This window comes from Lepidochelys kempii, chromosome 4 (assembly GCF_965140265.1).
Source record: "Lepidochelys kempii isolate rLepKem1 chromosome 4, rLepKem1.hap2, whole genome shotgun sequence".
Classification (NCBI taxonomy): Eukaryota; Metazoa; Chordata; order Testudines; family Cheloniidae; genus Lepidochelys; species Lepidochelys kempii.
In genome coordinates, this window is record NC_133259.1 from 9,178,619 (window position 1) to 9,199,816 (window position 21,198).

Genomic DNA, 21,198 nt, shown 5'->3' on the forward strand with positions numbered 1-21,198 from the left:
GAGTGCCTCAATGTTCCATTCTAAGCCGAGTGTTAAATATCAGGAAAGGGAGGTGAACAGCAAGAAAACTTTGTATTCTGCCAATTTTTCTAACATTAGCCAAGTGCAGAGGACTATGAGGAACTTCAGAGATGTAATTAAGCTACTTGATGGGCAACACGATAGCAAATGAAGTTCAGTGTCAATAAATGTAAAGCAATGCATGTTGGAGGGAAAATTTAAACTGCTCAGACCCTTACATGGTTCTAAACTATATGAACTCAAGAAAGGGACCTGCACAACACTCTAAACAGCTCATTCAAGTCCTCTGCTCAATATGCAGTTACCATCTATCCTATTCTATTACTGAAAAAGGGACAAAAAAAGGCTAATACTGGGAGCTAAATTTCTTAAAGGAACCATTTAATTAAAATTATAATTCCTAACCCAATGAACATATTTACTTGTAGATTCTCAGGAAATTTTTACTCAAAAAAGTGTTGCAATTCTGGGCATGGTACGCTGTATTTTCAGACAAAATGTTGAATCCCTGCTTTAATCGCAAAACTCATCCTTAACTATGGAGACGTATGAAAGCTCCATGAAAAACAGGTCAACAAATGTTTGGTGTCTTCCAAAGGGGGGGAAGAATCTCTTGATGACCTACATTAGCTGAGGCTAAACAAATATTTGCCAGGGATGCTATCCAACCAACAGCCTTAGCAAATGGAGAGGCTCAATATTCTTCATCCAACCCTTCCTCGGTTTCCATTTTAATATTCCCCACACATCTGTAAGCTTTTGCATTGATCTAAACCACAAGCTTATCTCCCATTCATCCTCTGTTTGGCTAAAACTGTACATGTCAAGTGTCAGAAAAAGCTTTCCTCATTTATTCTAGGTCCTATTTTTATTCCAAATTTGAGGGCTACTTTTTATAAATTTTGGGGTTGGAGATGGGAGAGTAGCTTAGTCCTACTAAACAATAAAAAAAATTCCCCTTTTCTCTAGGATCCTAAAGCTAATTCAGAATCACAATGCTCTTGTAAATAAGAGCTTCCTGCGGCTGGTCCTACAGAGCTGAATCAATGACAAAGCGAGGCATATATAGGTAAGCATGGTATTTAATATAGCTCTCGATCTGACTGTAGAACAGTAGTCAATATTGTACCACGTCCACGATCCTGCATTTTATCCAGGCAATACAATGTGTAAGTAATGTTTGCTTATCCTTACAGCACATTTTCTAAGAAAGTCCAGGCAGCTCTAACCTACTTATTTATACCGTACTCTTCACGGCAGCATCTGAACAATTCTACATACCTTTAGCTGCTTTTGGCTCAGAAGACTGTGGGTGTTTTCAAGACGTTCCTCCTAGAAACCTAGCATTCTGGGATTTTAAAGTCCCAGAATACATTCGTCACACTGGGCCTGTGAACACTTTTACATATGCAGACTTGTCCTACAGTTCAGAGTTTGCTGCTTTGGCATTGTATTCGGCTCCCTTTCCATGCAATTGAATGTGGAAGTTACAGTCTCAGATGGGACATGAGAAGGAGGCAGCTCCTCACATGAAGCGGTTTCATGTCCCTCTGTCACCAAATTGAGCTACAAGAGACACAAAACTCTGAGACAGCCCCAGCTCTAGCCATTGGTTGTATAATATTATTGGGGATGGGGGGGGGGGGAAGAGTGGCTGAGAAGCCTTCGTACAATTAAATGTACTTTGGATTCTGTGGAGCTGGAACTGACATTTCAGTATCAGGCTCACCATTTTCCATTTACTATTTTATGGACAAGAGAACTGCCATAGTGTTGCAGAGGCTGGAATGCCATAGAGACCAGTAGTATGGAGTGTACAACATATGGAAGGCCATGATATGATATCATGAGTCGACAGAGTATGCAGAAACAGCTAGTTTTACAGACCCAAGTGATAACTACTGCAGAAATCCCCGAGATAAATGGGCATGAAGAGTGTAAGGCTTCAACAACCATTCTAGGGTTCTCAAAACAGACTTCATTCTTTTCTTCAATCGAGTCAGAGTTCTACCACTGAAAAATTAAGTCATACTCTGGGACCACACAGGTCATTGTCAATCACAGGGGCAATTTTGTTGATGTCACCTATTCTGGTCTTTAAAGGTTAGTGATGCCAGTGTATAAAAGTGGAACTGCGATGACACAAATATAGTATTTGACTTAACTGCAAAATTACTGAAGATAGGCAATGAGAGCAAAGCTATGAGATCAAATCTTTGTTTAATGTTATACCATTTTTCAAACTGACTACATTTCAAGAAGTTACAAGTAGCTTTAGGCACTACAACTGCCCCAAGCCTTCTTGCTAGTTATATTGTGGTATTTTCTTGTTTCAAACATGGATCACATAAAGGAGAAACTATGTATAGTTTGAATGATCCCATGTGTAGTCAAAATTAAAACTGAAAAAAAGAAAGATTCACTAATGTATTCTGAGAAAGGTCCCTGAAGAGAGATGGGTGGTAGGTGAGGACTGGAATTGAATAAAATGCCTATGACAGTCTGTAGGACCCACCAGTCTAATGCAATTCCAGCCCATGCTTGTGAGAAGGAAAGTGGGGGAAAGGAGAGTGTCAGATTATGTTGACAGGATTGGTGAGGCACTGAATTAGTAGAAGAGAAAAAAATTCATCTGCAGGAAAAGCATGGCTTCTTTTTGGAAGGCTCCAAGATCTCTGATGCTGGTGGAGAGGTCAACTGTCTGCAATGATCTTGCAACACTGTATTATTTGTTTAATTAGCTGGATCTTACAGACCCAAGGAGCACCAACTAGCACTGGAATCCCTGAAGGTATGGAGTGCCTTGTCCATTTTCAGCCTGAAGAGGTCAGATCCTGCAAACAATATCCTTAATGGCCATTTGGAGCTGCTTTGATATACCCAACTATTGTAACCAGGATGCTCTGTGATGGCTGTAGCCACCAATCAGAGGCATCTAGATCTACCTGAAGGGATGTCTTCACCACCAGTAGTCCATCTGTCATGATGTCTCTAAGCTCCATTCTATCCTCGTCGGATGTTCTTGAGAAAACGTGTTATCTTATCCCATATATGAAAATCATTCCACCAACAGAGCTTAGTATTTGGTGACACACATTTGGCAAGTTACAGAATAAGCTTTTCTGCCTAACAACATCAGCCTGTTTGTCTACCCTCCTCCTTTTACACACACAGCCTTTGGAGGTCCCATTTACAGAAATTTCTCCTGTACTACATGGCCAACTAGAGCACATTGTGTAGGTAAGATCAGAAGTACTCAAAGCCCTTATGTGGGATGTGGTACCTCTTCTCTGCTGTATGTCAGGGGAAAGAGAGGCTAGAGTGAGTCTCAGATATTTTGCTGGTTTGAGGACCTCTTCACAGATGGGCACTGCCACCCTGCCTCTGTTGAAAAGTTTGTGCCTTCTGTGCCAATGGCAGTCTATATTTAACATGTAAGCTGTTCTCCTCAGCAAGTCTTGGAATGCTCTAAAGTAATCACACAGAGAGACGGGATTATACTGTAACTGCTTCATCTGGTGATGATGGGCAAGTAGACCAGTTGCAAGTTCCAGGTTATCAGTGCATTTATCTCGGGGATCCTCAAAATTTTCCTCCACCTCCTGCATTTCAACACCTCTAGTTTTGACTTGACTGGAAAAGAGACCTATGAGGGGAGTTGCCTCTGGGAGGTTGAGCAGGGAGAATCCACATTGTCCAGTACAGTCCATGTATTCCATAAGGATACAGCTAAGGAGGTGCAGGAACAAAGAGAGAGGAGTAAGGTCACAAAGGAGACATTGTGTGCATCTGAGGTACTCAGATTTATTTTAGAGGAGGACCCCCAATGTGACCCTTGGATCAATCCCCGATAATGACAAAGAAAATACAGAATCCTTCTGTTCCAGAGAAGGTTGAGGGGGTCAGGGTTCTGGGGAGGGCTGAAAACTTGGCTCTGAGAAGGAAGAGAAGTATATTGGATCAAAAAGGGTACTGATCTCCTACGTGCCAGGGTATCTGGCAGACATTGGAACAATGGTGTAGTATCATACTGGGGAGGCAACTGGTGTTAAGGAGGTGTTTCGGTACCTTTCCATCAGAACCACACCAAGTCCAGCACAAGGGACTCCAACCTTGGTGTCACCAGAATATCCCCTTATACTATCATTGGTACCAACATCAATGCTGATACCCATGCTAGTATCGATGATGTGGACACCAGCTCAAGGCTCCAATACATCTCAGGAATTGCTGCCACGGTCAACTGAGCTGTCCAGTCTGAAGAGGACCAATACACTGAACAACAACCGGGGTTGTGGATTTTCCCCAGACAGAACACACATCAGGTTTGGCTGTCATGGACATGACATCATCACATGCTAGCAGGGCTTGAAGCCTGAGGCTTTTGATTCCTGTTGAGGAGTGAAAGGTACCTCAGCACTGACTGGCTGGTAATGATCAAAAAAGGAAAAAAGGCTGCTACTTGTTACTGAAACTTACTAAGAAACTGGGTTAAGAACTAGAGGAGAATTTAAATTTGCTTTGTGAGGTCAAGGAGCTAGAGAGAGCAGAACATATAGCACTAAGTTTCCACTTACTGCCTTGGGTAAGAGATCTCACAAGACTGGGTGACAAAATGGCATCCGAAATTTAATGTTGATAAATGCAAAGTAATGCACATTGGAAAACATAATCTCACCTATACATATAACATGATGGGGTCTAAAGTAGCTGTTACCACTCAAGAAAAAAATCTTGGAGTCGTGGGTAATTCTCTCAAAACATCCAATCAATGTGCAGCGGCAGTCAAAAAAAGCTAACAATGTTGGGAATCATTAGGAAAGGGATAGATAATAAGATATTAAATATAATATTGCCTCTATATAAATCCATGGTACACCCACATCTTGAACGCTGCATGCAGATGTGGTCACCCCATTTCAAAAAAGATATATTAGAATTGGAAAAGGTTCAGAAAAGGGCAACAAAAATGATTAAGGGTATGCAACAGCTTCCATATGAGGAGAGATTAATAAAACCGGGAGTTTTCAGCTTGGAAAAAATCTACTAAGGAGAGATATGATAAAGGTCAATAAATCAGGACTGGTGTGGAGAAAGTAAATAGAGAAGTGTTATTTACTCCTTCTCATAACAAAGAACGAGGGGTCACCAAACAAAATTAATAGGCAGCGGGTTTAACAAACAAAAGGAAAAAGAAAAGGAGTACTTGTGGCACCTTAGAGACTAACCAATTTATTAGATGCATCTGAGATGTTAGGGGGCTTATTCCTTCACCCACTTACTTCCCTGGTCCTTCTCGCATGAACAGAGAGCAACAATACCTGAAGTCCAAAGGTGCAAACAATTCGATGTTTATTGGGGTGAACTTCCAGCAAGCATGATTCCAGTTTCCTTCCTTAGTATCCTCCTTCCCAGCTCTAACACCACAAAGCCTTACACCTGTGTCCCTGTTCCCATTCCTGCCCTTAGCCAAACATGATTCCAATTTTCTTACCCCCATTCCCTGTTCCCATCTCCCCCTTTAGCAAAACATGATTCCAATTTTCTTACCCCCATTCCTTGTTCCCATCTCACAGATGCATTTATTAGATGCATCTGATGAAGTGAGCTGTAGCTCACGAAAGCTTATGCTCTAATAAATTGGTTAGTCTCTAAGGTGCCACAAGTACTCCTTTTCTTTTTGCGAATACAGACTAACACGGCTGTTACTCTGAAACCAAACAAAAGGAAGTATTTCTTCACACACCAAACAGTCAACCCGTGGAACTCCTTGCCAGAGGATGTTGTGAAGGCCAAGACTATAACAAGGTTCAAAAAAGAACTAGATAAGTTCATGGAGGATAGGTCCATCAATGACTATTAGCCAGGATGGGCAGGGATGATGTCCCTAGCCTCTCTTTGTGATAAGCTGGGAATGGGCGACAGGGGATGGATCACTTAACGATTACCTGTTCTCTTTATTCCCGCTGAAGCATCCGGCATTAGCCACTGTCGGAAGACAGGTTAATGGGCTAGATGGACCTTTGGTCTGCCCCAGTATGGCTGTTCTTATGTAACAAGAAACCAACAAGCATTTGGGGCTACGCTGCCTTTATGCCATCAGACACAAAAACATAAAGGTACAGACACTGTTGACTCAAAAGGTTCCAAACCCACATGTGTATTGTGAGTGGGATCCATAGAGATGATTCTCAAAGAAGCAGCTTAGATTCTGCAGAAGCTATGGCAGTGTTTCCCTCCTCTACCAAATCAGGAGAACTTCCTAGTCACCAGTGACAAACCAACATGCCTCACTCAGGGGTTTAGCACACTTTCCATGACTAGCATTGAAAACAGTTTTACAATATCTACAGTTAGTTTTATTATTAATTAGTATTTGTATTATAGAGGCCTCCAGGCCTCCAGGCCTCAACCATGATTAGCACACCTTTGAGATAGGTGGTTGGTTTCCAATTCCTGTTGAGGGTCTGAAAGGGATCACTGGACCTGTGCTTTAATCAACTACAAGCAATGCTCCTGTTAATACAGTCTATATAGTTTATCCTGTCAAATTTAAACTATGAAGAAACATAATTTAAGTTCTGTGAAGACAAGGCTCAATATTATTTAGCTGCCATGGTCTTAGACATTAGGTGGAGAAGACAGAGAAACAGATCAACACCCTTAATTGGAGATACAGAAATAGTGCCAAGTGCTTCTAAAAAGTAAGTTGCTAGTAAGATACTATGTACTTATAACACACACTTCCTTTAACCTTACATCAGATATTTTTCTTTGCAGCGATTCCTTTATGTATGAAAAATACAGTGCACCCTCTCCAAATTTACAGCATTGTGTGTACAGAATGAATTTTCAGAAAATTTATAAGTGTTTAAGTTCAAATGAAGTAAAACTGGGTCCCTTTAAGAAGTTTAGCATGGGTCAATCTTTTGTCTGACTTATCAAAATAATGGAGTAACAAGCTACAAAATTTCTGTATAGAAAATTAAAATCTTGTGCACATAAAAACATAAGAATCACCATACTGGGTCGGACCAACCGTCCATCTAGCTCAGTATCCTGTCTTCTGACAGTGGCCAATGCCAGGTGCTTCAGCGGGAATGAACAGAACAGGTAATCATCCAGTGATCCATCCCCTGTCGCCCATTCCCAGCTTCTGGCAAACAGGCTAGGACACCATCCCTGCCCATCCTGGCTAACAGCCATTGATGGACCTATCCTGCTACATGAATTTATCTAGTTCTGTATTTGAAGCAGTTAAATTTAATTAAGCTAAATCATTAACAATAATACATAGTTGCTAGAGTTATACAGACTACTAATCCAGGCCACAGCTCAGATAAATCTTAAATGGGGCTACCGGGATGCAAGAGGGAACTCAACCAACCAAACCACAAGCCATTCTCTAGCTCGCGGACATGCACGAAGACGACGGGCTGTAATAACTCAGGGGCAGGAAGGGGGCTGGACACCTGTTTAGGACGGTCGCTGGCAAATGACTTGGCCCATCACTGCTTTCCCGTCGCCACCTGCCCGCCCTGAACGGTTCCTCGTAGCCCGGCTGCCTCGGCTCTCCTGCGCGCGGAGACACGAACACAGAGACGCTGGGATTCAGAGAGGGGGCGAGCCAAGCCCCCGCACAAAGCACCGGGAATGTGCGGCTGGGGCACCCATGGAGGCTGTCGGACACCACCGCCGGGCAAACCCCACCGCCGGGCACAGGGGTCAGCTGGCAGCCAGGCCTCCAGCGACCCCCCCCCCCGCCCCCGCGGATCGAGCACGGGGCTCAGGGGCGGGGACCGGGCCCGCTCCCCGCCGGACTCGGCCCAAGGAGCCCAGCGCGAGCACCCGGGGCGGCGCCGCGCCGGGCCCAGGCGGACTCACCTTCTCGCAGAGGCTCCGCACCTGGCTCTCGCTCAGCTGCTTGCACTCGTTGAGCTGCTCGATCCACTGGTCCAGCTCCTTGGAGAAGCCCTTCTCCTCCATGGCGGGAGCGGGGCTCAGCGCCGCGCGGCCCGGTCCCGCCAACGGCCACGGGGCAACGGTGGCTGCGCGAGGCCCGCTCCGCTCCCGGCCCTCCCCCGCGCCGCGGAATGGCGATGGCGGCCGCCGGACGCTGCGCCCCCGTGGCCCCGCCCCCCCTCCCCCGTGCCGCCACTTCCGGCCCCCCCCGCCGCACTGGAGGCGCGTGCGTGAGGGGCGCGAGCCGGAGCGACCGCCCCGAGCGCGGCTCCGAACCGCCGCTTGGAGAGTCCCTCGCTCCCCCGGGGCTCACGTCGCCCGGAGAGAGGCCGCGGCTGGCGCGGGAGCTGGAGCAGGGTACATCCGGGGCGGGTACGGGTGAGGGAGGAGTATCGGGGGGGGGGCTGGAGGAGTATGTCTGTGCTGGGAGGAGTTTTGGGGGGTCTGTGTACTGGTGTGGGTATTGGGGGGTCTGTACGGGGAGGGGACATTGGGGGGTTTGGGAGGGGGTCTGTGTACTGGGAGAGGGCATTGGGGGGTCTGTGGGGTGGGCATTGGGGGGTATGGGGAGGGGGGTCTGTATGGGGTGAGGGGTCTGTGTACTGGGAGAGGGTATTGGGGGGTCTGTACTGGGGTGGGCATTGGGGGTATGGGAGGGGGTCTGTGTACTGGGGTGGGCATTGGGGGTATGGGAGGGGGTCTGTGTACTGGGGTGGGCATTGGGGGTATGGGAGGGGGTCTGTGTACTGGGGTGGGCATTGGGGGTATGGGAGGGGGTCTGTGCACTGGGAGAGGGTATTGGGGGGTCTGTACTGGGGTGGGCATTGGGGGTATGGGAGGGGGTCTGTGCACTGGGAGGGGGTATTGGGGGGTCTGTACTGGGGTGGGCATTGGGGGTATGGGAGGGGGTCTGTGCACTGGGAGGGGGTATTGGGGGGTCTGTACTGGGGTGGGCATTGGGGGTATGGGAGGGGGTCTGTGCACTGGGAGGGGGTATTGGGGGGTCTGTACTGGGGTGGGCATTGGGGGGTATGGGAGGGGGGTCTGTGTACTGGGGTGGGCTTTGGGGGTTTGGGAGGGGGTCTGTGTACTGAGAGAGGGTATTGGGGGGTCTGTGGGGTGGGCATTGGGGGGTATGGGGAGGGGGGTCTGTATGGGGTGAGGGGTCTGTGTACTGGGAGAGGGTATTGGGGGGTCTGTACTGGGGTGGGCATTGGGGGTTTGGGAGGGGGTCTGCATACTGGGAGAGGGTATTGGGGGGTCTGTACTGGGGTGGGCATTGGGGGTATGGGAGGGGGTCTGTGCACTGGGAGGGGGTATTGGGGGGTCTGTACTGGGGTGGGCATTGGGGGGTATGGGAGGGGGGTCTGTGTACTGGGAGAGGGTATTGGGGGTCTGTGTACTGGGGTGGGCTTTGGGGGTTTGGGAGGGGGTCTGTGTACTGAGAGAGGGTATTGGGGGTCTGTACTGGGGTGGGCATTGGGGGGTATGGGAGGGGGGTCTATGTACTGAGAGAGGGTATTGGGGGTCTGTACTGGGGTGGGCATTGGGGGATATGGGAGGGGGTCTGTGTACTGGGGTGGGCATTGGGGGATATGGGAGGGGGTCTGTGTACTGGGAGGGGGTATTGGGGGTATGGGAGGGGGTCTGTGTACTGGGAGAGGTTCCTGGGGGGTGCTGGAGTGGGTACCTGTGGCCTCATTCTCAAGGGGCGAGGGCAGTGTTGCTCCTTAGGATGGTGGCAGGGCGGCTGGTGCAGGCCTAAGACACAGTGGCAGCCAACTGTCAGTCACGCCTCCCTGCCTCTTCCTCTCCCCAGGGCTGGGAGCTGGGGCTTGTTGGGTGGGATCTGGTAGCTGTGGCTGCAGTGGAGGGACCCATCAGGGTGTGGAACCAGCTGTTTCTGAGCTGCAGCATCTGCTCCACAAGAATCTTGCACATTTCATCTTATTTGAAAACTCCGCTTGGACAGAGGGTGGAAGATCAAAAAAGGAAATGTTGGGGAAACCTGGATGTATGGTAACCCTATGCCACCCCCCATGCCACTCCTGGATCCCCCACAGAGCCACTCTGAGCCCCTGTCACCCCCACACAGCACCACTCCCAGACCCTCACGCAGCACCATTCCAAACCCTCCTGCAACACCACCACTCGTAGACCCCCTCCATGGAGCCATTCCAAACCCTGTCACTCCCCCACAGTGCCATTCTGCACCCCCTGCTATCCCCAACAGCACTGCTCCCAGTTCACCCCAAGCTACTCTGAGCCCGCATCGCTCCTCACAGAGCTACTCCCAGACTCCCATCACCTCCACACAGTGCCACTGCCAGACTTCCCCCACAGCCCTCCCAGAGCCATTTTGAGCCCCCCTTCACCCCAACATGAAGCTGCTCCCAGGTCACCTGTATAATATCCCCTCCTACTAACCCCCCTCACTCAGAGCCAGCCCCCTACGTACATATAGCCACTCCCAGCTCCCCTCTGCATCCCATAACTGCCTTCTCCTACACACAGCTACTCCTAACCCTGCCCACAACTACTCCCAGTGCCCCTTTCCCCCACAGTCTCTCGTAACTTTCTCCCTCCTCCTCCCCCCCTGGACGTATATAGCCACTCTTAATCTTCACGCATGCCTGCACACAGTAACTCCCAGCCCTCTTCCCCACACATACTGTTGGAATTATTTTTTATACAGGTGTGATGTTCCTTAGGATATGATATGGACTGATGTGTCTCCTCAGTTCTCCAATCTGGTCCTGCTGTCTCAGCCTCTAGCATGGAAAATCACTCTCAGCTGAATTGTATGAGTGTTACAGCTAACCATTCATTAATTACGTTCTAGGGCAACACCAGCAAATGCCCAGGCCCAGACTGGTGCTCAGAAATGTGCATCTTGTTCTACCTAGCTCTTTCCTTCTGTGCAATACAAGCTCATAGAAAGTCTGTCATTTCAATAATAGAAAGTGATATGCACAAATCTTATTATCCAAATGGAGGCTCCCAAACACTTCAATCCAAACACACACTGATTTAGTTAAAACAAGTTTATTAACTACAGAAAGAAAGATTTTAAGTGATTGCAAATAATGAGGCATAAAAGTCAGTATTGGTTACAAAGAAAATAAAGGGCAAAAATGTAAACTAATACCTAACATAGCAAGCTAATTGAAATCAAAGCAAATGCAAGAGGACTGTTGGCCCTTAACTAAAACTCAGTGGGTTTTTTTGGTTGGCTAGCTCCCAGTACCAAAAGGAAGGGTTGATGGGAAATTGGGACTCTGAGACTGACACTCCTTAGGGGCAATGGGGAGAGGCCAGTGCTCCAGGTCAGCCTGATTGATGTGGCAGGCAGTCTAAGGGCAGAGGCAGGAGGCCGGGGGGGGGTCCCATCCTCCATATGAGCTGGAGCTGCCTGGGCCAGAATGGGGCCAAGCTAAGGAGAGAGCAGGAGCTCAGGCTGAGCTGGGGAGCAGAGCCATGCCAGCCAGAGACCATCAGAGAAGCAGCCTGAGCTGGGGAGAGTGGCAGCAAGAGTCAGAGAAGCAGCCCAGAGAGCAGATCCATGCTGGGAGGAGAGCTGCAGCAACCAGAGCCAGAGGGGCCAGAAAAGCAGCCCAGAGAACTGGAGGCAGAGCAGCAGCAGCAGTGCTGAGGCAGAATGGAAGTGGAACTGGAGCAGTCCAGAGCTGGGTGTGGTGAACAGCTTGGGAGAGCGAGGGGGATCTGGGCACAGCGCCCTGCACAGGGAGATGCCACCAGCCAAGAGGCCTTGCAGACCAGACTTGGAGGGGATTGTAACCCTGAGCGGGGCGGCGGGGCGGAGCGGAGAAGAACGCTGGGAAGAAGGGTCCTGCCAACTAGAGCCTGAAGGCGTGTGGCCACCACCAGAGCAAGTGTCTACCAGCAGCATCCCTGCAGCACAGTCAGGGCCTGGACAGGAGGCCTGGCATATGTGAGGAATGGACTGTGAACTTCTCTTATACTCCAGAGACAGCTGTTTGTGATGTCCCTATGTCACTGAGCGGGGTTATGTGTTTTCCTTAACCTTTCCCATTTTTTCCTTATTTTTTTTAAATTGATTGCTGTTTAATAAATTGTAATGGCTTGAAATATATGTAATGATCAGTGGGTCAGGGAAGCGTCCAAAATGGAGAGAGTACCTGGGAGTGGGGACACCCTAATCCTGTCCTACGTGACCATGACAAGATTGGGGGTTGAGCCCCCTGGGAATCCTGGGCCCAGTTTTGTCAGGGTTACGAGGACTCTGCCACACAGGAGAGTGGAAGGGGAGTCCTCGAGGTCAGGCGGGCCTCTGGGTAAAAGGAGTGGGAACGAGGACTTGGATCCTTTCGCTAGCCCAGGTTTCACCGGGGTAGTGTATAAGCCAGGAAAGTTCCCCACAAGAGCGGGACCAATCCCATTTACACAAAGGCTTTTCTCACCACATGATTTTTGCAGCCTTTACTAGCTGAAAGTCTTCCAGCCAGGACCCCTCCCCCAGTCCAGTGTTTCTTTAGGTCATGTTACTGCAGTGAGCAGAGAGGAATGGAGGTGAGAGGTGATTTGGGGCCTCTATTCCTCATTTTTGTGTTTTCCTCCTCTTTTAGAATAATCTCTAGCTGGGGTCCAGGTGACAGCAAGTCTGTTTTGGATGGGAACCCCCAGCTGTTTATTTGCCAATATGTGAATTTCTTGCTTACACCATCTCCCCCTTATCTGTTGTTTCAGATAGCTGTCGCTCATCAATAGGGGAATGTGTTCCAATTTATGTTGGTCCTTGTTATGTTTGCATGGATCAGGACTGACGTGAATTGGAACACATTCCCCTATTGTACAGTACAGTACTGTACTTGCATCCGCCAGCGACGTTCAAGGCTTATTACCTACGGAGGACATTCTCCCTTCTGATCAAGGAGCCAGCAGGTGAAGGAAAGCCCAGTTTAAAGGAGTTTTGGAAGTCCTACAACATCTTGAATGGTGTGGAAAACATTGATGCGTCGTGGGAAGAGGTCACTTTGCAAAGTATGAACGGCGTTTGGTGCCATGCATGGCCAGATGCTGCCCACAGCTTCATGGGATTTGATGCTGTTCCTGGTCTCGAGCAAGCAATTGTCAAGTTGGCAAAGTATGTCAGCTTTAAGAAGGTGGAGGAGGAGGATGTACAGGAGTTGCTGGAGTCTCAGGCTGAGCAACTGACAAATGATCTGATTGTGCTGGACCAACAATGGGTATCTGAAGAAAGCAAGGATGATGACGATGATGTAGGGCAGGAAGCCAGGAGTCTGATGACAAAGAATCTCTCCCATTTCTCTGGATTGCTAGATGAGATGACGGAAATCATACAGAGCAGTGATCCTTCTTGTGAGTAGTCTGACAAAGTCTCCAGGGTTTTCAATGATGCAGTGGCTTGCTACAGGGAGATCTATCGTTCAAGGATTCATGCAGGAGAGCAGCTGTTGATAAAATCCTTTTTTAAGACTTCTGCAACCAAAAAGCAACCCAAGAAAATCCAGCCGTCACCTCTTCCTAAGTTTAGCGTAATCAACACTGTTTTATACTGTATTACTCTACTGTATTTACTGTATTAAAATGTTCTATGTGTTTGGTGTTAGTAGGGTTCTACATTATTTTATTCAATGTTTTATATGTAAAATGTGTACTGTATAACTTTTCATTGTAAAAAGGTACACTGTTTAGGCGAAAAGAAAAGAGCATTGTCAAGTTGTGAATGCATCCCCCCCTTATTTCATTATTTCTTATGGGGAAAAATTCCCCGGTATACGTCGTTTGGGTATCCATCGCCCTTTTCAAGAACGCAACCGCAGTGTATACAGGGGACCCCCTTTAATAGTCCACTTGATTATGTTGACACCTGGTTGAGGTGCTGGCTAACCTTTTGTCTCTGAGGAACTGGTTTGGGCTGCTTTTTAAAAAAAAACTTGAAGCATGTCTCAGCAATGTCATACAGTAAAATCTTATAACTTTACAAACAATGTTGCCACATTTTATCAGAACAATAATGGTCAGTGAATTATGAGTTTTCAAATGATACCTCAAGGCATACTTTGTACAAAATTTAGCATGGTTTTGTATAAGTGGTGAACATAAGGGTACAGTCTGTCGCAACAGGGTGTTACCACAACACTAATTTAACCATACATTCCTTTATTAAATCCAAAGACAATTATTATTAATACAATTGCTCTAAACATGCCTAAATAATAAGTAATTTACTACATTCAAACAATAACAAAACATAAGCATTTGATCAAGATACTTACAAACACACTAAACTCAGGGATGCTTAGACCCATATTGGTCAGCTCCAACTTGGTCAGGTAGGTCTTGGAAATGAACTCTTAAGGCGTTTACTTTTTTAATACCCTTTAACAAACAAGTGATGTCATTGCCAATTATTGGACCTTAGCTAAGGGTATATGAAGCCATTTTTTATATAGCCAATTATTTACTGTACCTAGTACCCAATTAACCGTATTTATTTATTTATATTTGTGTTATTTTATCCCAAACTTTAAATAAAACAACACTGATATTTTGAAGCATCACTATCAGTTTAACACATCAGCTCTTTTTTCTCATGATCTCAGACTTCTTGGTCACGTGTTTTGGGCCTGTTGCTCATGCTAATATACCACCTCCGTTTAAAACCTTAGTTCATCCACATCTAATGTGGGTCTATATTGTGTCTCTTTCTCACGTGTGTGCACACACACTCAGACTCCTAGGCTTGCCTTCACACACATCCACTCCCATTCTCCATCTACAGACACACAAAATGCCACTCCCAGTTCTCCCTCCACAGTCACTCCCAACCCTCTCCCTCCCCCAGAGCTACTCCCAGCTCCTACTCATGTACAGAGAGCCATTCCCATCACTGCCCAGAGCCACTCCCATCCCCTTCTCTTCCTTCCCCACATATAGAGCTACTCTCACAGGAAGGATTGGCTTTTGGCCCTATGTTAGTTAACATCTTTATCAATGACATGGAAGAAAACATAAAATCATCATAGATAAAGTTTGCAAATGACACAAAAATTGGCAGAATGGAAAATAATGAAGAGGACAGGTAACTGATTCAGAGCAATCTGAATTGCTTAGTAAGCTAGGGTACAAGCAGCCAATATGCATTTTAATAGTCAGTGATTCCTTGGAGTTTGAGAATGATTGTCTATCATGAAATTATAGCCAGTGATTGCTGGTAGAGCTGCAGTGGGCTACTGAGACCAATCCAGGATACACAGATCTTATCACAGCTGGGGCTGACATTTGCCCATGGAAGGGGCGGATCTGAATTGTTGAGTCAGGCTGGAGTGTATTCTTTCCTCCTTTCCCGTTTCTCCAGTTCCTGTTGTCTTCATTGGGTCTCAAAATGCTGGGATCCTTGCCAGAAGGTCCTTCCCCATTTTAATCAGTCGAAGGCTTGGGTTTCCCATAAGTTTATGTTGGCTTTAACGGAGTCTTTGAAACACTTTTTTTGCCTTCCTCTCTTCCATTGGCCTTAGCTCAGTTGTGAGAACATGACCTGCTTCAGGAGTAGATAGTCTGGCATTCGAAGAATGTGACCAGCCCAACAGAGTTGTTGGTGGATGATCATGGTGCTGGAAGTTTGGGCTTCGTACAGAATGCTGATGTTAGTGCTTCGCTCATCCCACTTGATTCAGAAGATTTTGCGGAGGTACCATTGATGGTATCATTCAAGAGCCTTGAGGTGTCTATTGTACATGACCCAGGTTTCAGCATTCTATAGGAGAGCAGGGATAACGGCCTGGTACACCAGAAGCTTGGCTCGGTTCTTGATGTCACCATCTTCGAAGACACATTTTCTAAAGTGTCCAAAAGGTCCACTGGCACATTGGAGGCAATGTTGAATCGCCTCGTCGATGTTGTCTGTCTGCGACAGATAGTTGACAAGGTAGGGGAAGTGCTCCATGTTCTCCAGGGTCTCTTTGTTGCTTGTGACTGCGGGAGCAGGATCCTGGTGGTACACTTTAGTTTTCTTGGTGTTGAGTGTGAGGCCTAGTTGGACGGAAGCCTCAGAGAAGACGTCAACTGTTCTCTGAAGATCTTCTGCATGGGTGCACAGAGCACAGTCATCTGCATAGTTGAATGACTGATTTAGTAGTTGAATGACTGATGAATGACTGATTTAGTAAGTCTTTGTCTTGGATTGGAGGCGATTGAGGCTGAAGAGCTTGCCACCCATTCTGTGTTGGATATCAAGTCTGGAGGGGAACTTGTCAGCAATGAGGCAGAGGATGACGGCAAGGAAGATGGAGAACAGGGTTGGAGCGACGACACTGCCTTGCTTGACTTCTGTCTTGACTAGGAAGGGGTCTGTTTCAGATCCATTGCTGATGACCATGCGGACATGTTGTTGTGGAGGATTCACTGTCTTCAGGATAGAGCCCCCTATTTCTGTAAGAGTGGCTTACATTCTTTGTTCCTAGATGCAAACATTTACATTTAGCTGTGGATGATGACCTTGATGTGGTGGAGTGGCTTGAGTGTTCCCATGATCCTGAGAGCCACTCTCAGTCCCAACCTCCCCACAGAACTATTCAGTTTCCCCCTCCACACACACAGAGCCACTCCCAGCCCCACTCCCCACTTCCCTCGCAATCACAGAGCTACTCCCGGTCCCCCTCCATATTCACACTCAACCACTCCTAGCTCCCTCACAAGTAAGCTATTGCCAACCCCCCTACAAGGACATTCCTAGCCCACCTACACACACAGCCACTCCCAGCCCCACGCCTAACATTCCCATGCAGTCACTCCTAAACTTTACCCCCACAGACACTCTCAACCTTTTACTCACTCACTCACCCCCCCCCCCGCCGCCACTTCAACCCATCTCATAGCCATTCCCAACATCCACAGGCTCCACACACACCATCTGTCCACACCCCCTTCTCCCCTAAGATAAACATCACCAACCATACTACACGATCCTGCTAATACATCCCAGAATGATTGCTTTTTTTGCAAGTGTTATACTGATGACTTGTATTTAGCTTGTGATCTACTATGACCCCCAGATCCCTTTCCTCAGTACTCCTACCTAGGCAGTCATTTCCCATTTTGTATGTGTGCAACTGATTGTTCCTCCCTAAGTGGAGTGCTTTGCATTTGAATTTCATCCTATTTACTTCAGACCATTTGTCCAGATCATTTTGAATTTTAATCCTATCCTCCAAAGCATCTGTAACCCCTCCTAATTTGGTATTATCCACAAACTTTATAAGTGTACTCTGCCATTATCTAAATCATTGAAGAAGATATTGAACAGAACTGAACCCAGAACTGATTCCTGCGGGTCCCCACTCAATATGCCCTTCCAGCTTGACTATGAACTGCTGATAACTACTCTTTGGGAATGGTTTTCCAACCAGTTATGCACCCACCTTGTAATAGGGCTGTCTAGATTGTATTTCCCTAGTTAGTCATGTGAGACAGTATCAAAAGCCTTACTAAACTCAAGATATACCAAATCTACTGCTTCCCCCGCCCCCCATCCACAAGGCTTGTTACACTGACAAAGAAAGCCATTAGGTTTGTTAGACATGATTTGTTCTTCACAAATCCATTTGCCTGTTACTTATCACCTTATTCTTTTCTAGGTGTTTGCAATCTGATTGCTTAATTATTTGTTCCATTATCTTTCTGGGTACTGAAGTTAAGCTGACTGGTCTGTAATTCCCCGGCTTGTCCTTATTCCCCTTTTTATAGATTGGCACTATATTTGCCCTTTTCCAGTCGTCTGGAATCTCTCCTATATTCCATGACTTTTTGAAGATAATCGCTAATGGCTCACATATCGCCTCAGTCAGCTCCTTGGGTATTCTAGGATGTATTTAATCAGGCACTGGTATCTTGAAGACATCTAACTTGTCTAAGTAATTTTTAACTTGTTCTTTCCCTATTTTAGCCTCTGATCTTACCTCATTTTCACTTACATTCATTAAATTAGATTCCACTTGCTACTAAACTTTTCAGTGAAAACAAACAAAATCATTTAGCATGTCTGCTATTTCCATATTTTCTGTTGTTTTTTCCCCCTCATTAATGGGCCTACCCTATCCTTGGTCTTCCTCTTGCTTCCAATGTATTTGTAGAATGTTTTCTTGTTACCCCTTATGTCTTTAGCTAGTTTAATCTCATTTTGTGTCTTGGCCTTTCTAATTTTGTACCTACAGGCATGTTGTTTTTTTATATTCATCCTTTGTAATTTGACCTAGTTTCCACTTTTTGTAGGATTCTTTTTTGAGTTTCAGATAATTGAAGATCTACTGATTATGCCAGGATGGTCCCTTGCCATACTTCTGATCTTTCCACACAGTGGGATCGTTTGTTCTTGTGGCCTTAATAATATCTCTTTGAAAAACTGCCAACTGTCTTGAACCGTTTTTCCCCTTAGACTTGCTTCACATGGGATCTTACCTACCAACTACCTGAGTTTACTAAAGTCTGCCTTCTTGAAATCCATTACCTTTATTCTGCTGTTTTTCCTCCTACCATTCCTTAGAATCATGAACTCTATCATTTCATGATCACTTTCACACAAGCTGCCTTCCACTTTCATATTCTCAAACAGTTCCTCACTATTTGTCAAAATCACATCTAAAACAGCCTCTATGCTAGTAGCTTTCTCCACATTCTGATATAAAAAATTATCTCCAATACATTCTAAGAACTTGTTGGATAATCTGTGCCCTGCTGTGTTATTTTCCCAACAGATGTCTGGGTAGTTGAAGTCCCTCATCACCTTGAAGTCCCTCATCACCACCAAGTCCTGTGCTTTGGATGATATTGTTAGTTGTTCCACCCTCATTATCTGCAAACTTTGCCACCTCACTGTTTACCTCTTTTTCCAGATCATTTCTGAGTATGTTGAACACCACTGTTTCCAGTACAGATCCTTGAGGGAACCTATTATTTACCCATCTCCACTGTAAAAATTGACAATTTATTTCTACCCTTTGTTTCCTATCTTTTAACCAGTTATTGATCCATGAGTGGACCTTCCCTCTTATCCCATGATACCTTAGTTTCCTGAAGAGCCTTTGGTCCAAGACCTCACACTTGGTAAGGCAACCCCCATCCTTTCATGTATTTATACCTGCTCCTGTATTTTCCACTCCATGCATCTGATGAAGTGTGTTCTAGCCCACGAAAGCTTATGCCCAAATAAATTTGTTAGTCTCTAAGGTACCACAAGGACTCCTTGTTGGTTTTGCTGATAGAGACTAACACGGCTACCACTCTGAAACCTATATCTACTTGATTACCCTTGTCTACATTCTTGTTGACTTCTGCAAATTATTGTACTGGAACGGTGAGGCACGATTCCTCTTTAAAAAAGCCATGTTAAACTCTTCCCCCACATATCATATTTGTGTCTGATAATTTTGTTCTTTACTATAGTTTCAATCAGTTTGCTTCGTACTGAAGTCAGGCTTACTGGCCTGTAACTGCCAGGATGACTGCTGGAGACTTTTCTGAAAAATTAGCTTTACATTAGCTAGTCACCTGTGCAGAGGCTGATTTAAGTGACAGGTTACAAACCACAGTTAGTCGTTCTGCAATTTCATATTTGAGTTCCTTCAGAACTCTTGGGTGAATGCCCTGTGGTCCTGGTGACTTATTACTGTTGAATTTATCAATTTGTTCCAAAACCCCACCTCAATCTGGGACAATTCCTCATATTTGTCACCTAACAAGAATGGCTCAGGTGTGTGGAACTCCCCCCTATCCTCTGCAATGAAGACTGAATCAAATAATTAATACATCTTCTTCACAATGGCCTCGTATCCTCACTCTTGCTGTTTTCCTTTTGCAGCACACCTGCAACTGCCTATGAGTTAGCCAGGAGTACCATCCACCTGTCTTGCAATCTTGACTAAGTCTATGCTCAGTTTCTGCCTATCCCACCGTCCTCATTTGCGGTACGATTTGGCACATATTTCTGAAGGAGGCACATATGCCAGTAATGAGACTCTTGTGTGTATATTGGATGGATCAGACAGACCAGAATAGTGTCTCAGTAGCCATACTGCTGTTGTGACATATTCCTCTTGGTCGGAGATTGTCCAATAATTAAACCATTCTAGCATACCATGATGGCCATCATATTACAGTCATGAATGGATATTTTCGAGGCCAGAACAGAGATTATTGCAAACTGTGGAAAACAAAGTGGATGCTACAGCTTTGTTTTTCTGATTGGGTTGACGTGGATGAGGAGTTTTCCAGGAGTTTCAGCTTAAATCAAGGTCTTAATTTAACAGTGTCATTATGGACGAAGCTATGAAAGAATGTTAAAAGGCTGCAGCCTCTTGCAATACTTCAAATGGAATCAAATGTTCAATGCTATGGCTTTTGATATATTGTATTCATAAGAAAATTAGTAGAATGCAGCAATATACTACAAAGCAATGTAATACACAAATGTTTTTATTATTATTATTCAAAAATGACAAACTGGTTAAATTCTGCATTATTACACCAGCAGATACTCATAGTAACCCATTGTAAAAAGCTATAAGTGAAATTCAGCCTTGGTGTAACTCTGCTGGCTTCAGTGGAAATACACCAGAGATGAATTTGGTCCAGTATGCCTAGTGGTGCTGCTATCATTTAAGATCAAATAGAGAGAAAATTCAAGGTGGCTGGGGATGTATAAAAGTCTTAAAATACTCCCTGCTCCACTTTAGCATGAAACAGGATTCCACTATAATTTAGAGATATGAGAGAATTGAAATTATTATTAATCAAAAAAAGCAGAGATGTACTAGAAAGGGGACGGGGGAAGAAGTAATTGCTAGGAACAACAGTTTTCACCTAAGTTTTAACTTCAGCCAATATTTATTCTACCAGTCCTAAAATACCCTATGGATAATACACCTGTAGTAAATAAACATGCTTACATTTCCACACTATTGCTAGCAATTGGCAGTTTTTAATTCTAATCATCTGTGTGTGTTGCACAAAATCATGAGAAGTTTAATAGTTGTAGAAGTCTGTTTTCTTGTTGATGAAGATTTACACTTCCCAGTCATGTTAAAGGATGTATTTCAGAAGTCATGTGCATATCAGATGTAGAAATTACCAATTTAGGGCTTAACTCTGCTCTTAAATATGTGGATTGCTGTTACCACAGAGCTAGTGAGATCATCTGCTATCCAATTGTGTGTA

General features: G+C 45.6%; 1 protein-coding gene and 1 long non-coding RNA gene across 3 annotated transcripts in view; one reads left to right on the top strand and one right to left on the bottom strand.

Annotated features, from left to right (window-relative positions):
• PPP2CB (protein phosphatase 2 catalytic subunit beta) overlaps positions 1–8,148 on the bottom strand; it is a 25,591-nt gene extending 17,443 nt beyond the window's left edge. The window contains exon 1 of one of the 2 annotated variants that reach the window (XM_073340312.1): positions 7,906–8,148. In XM_073340312.1, the coding sequence (XP_073196413.1) occupies positions 7,906–8,007 (102 nt within the window). In that variant the 5' untranslated portion in view covers positions 8,008–8,148. Of the gene's footprint in view, positions 1–1,302; positions 1,673–7,905 lie in introns of those variants that run through there. The other variant, XM_073340313.1, reaches the window with a different exon arrangement.
• Positions 8,139–20,942, top strand: LOC140910103 (uncharacterized). Its single transcript, XR_012158423.1, has 2 exons — positions 8,139–8,340; positions 12,712–20,942. It is a non-coding gene; the product is annotated as an uncharacterized lncRNA (long non-coding RNA).
• The last annotated feature ends 256 nt before the right edge of the window (positions 20,943–21,198 follow it).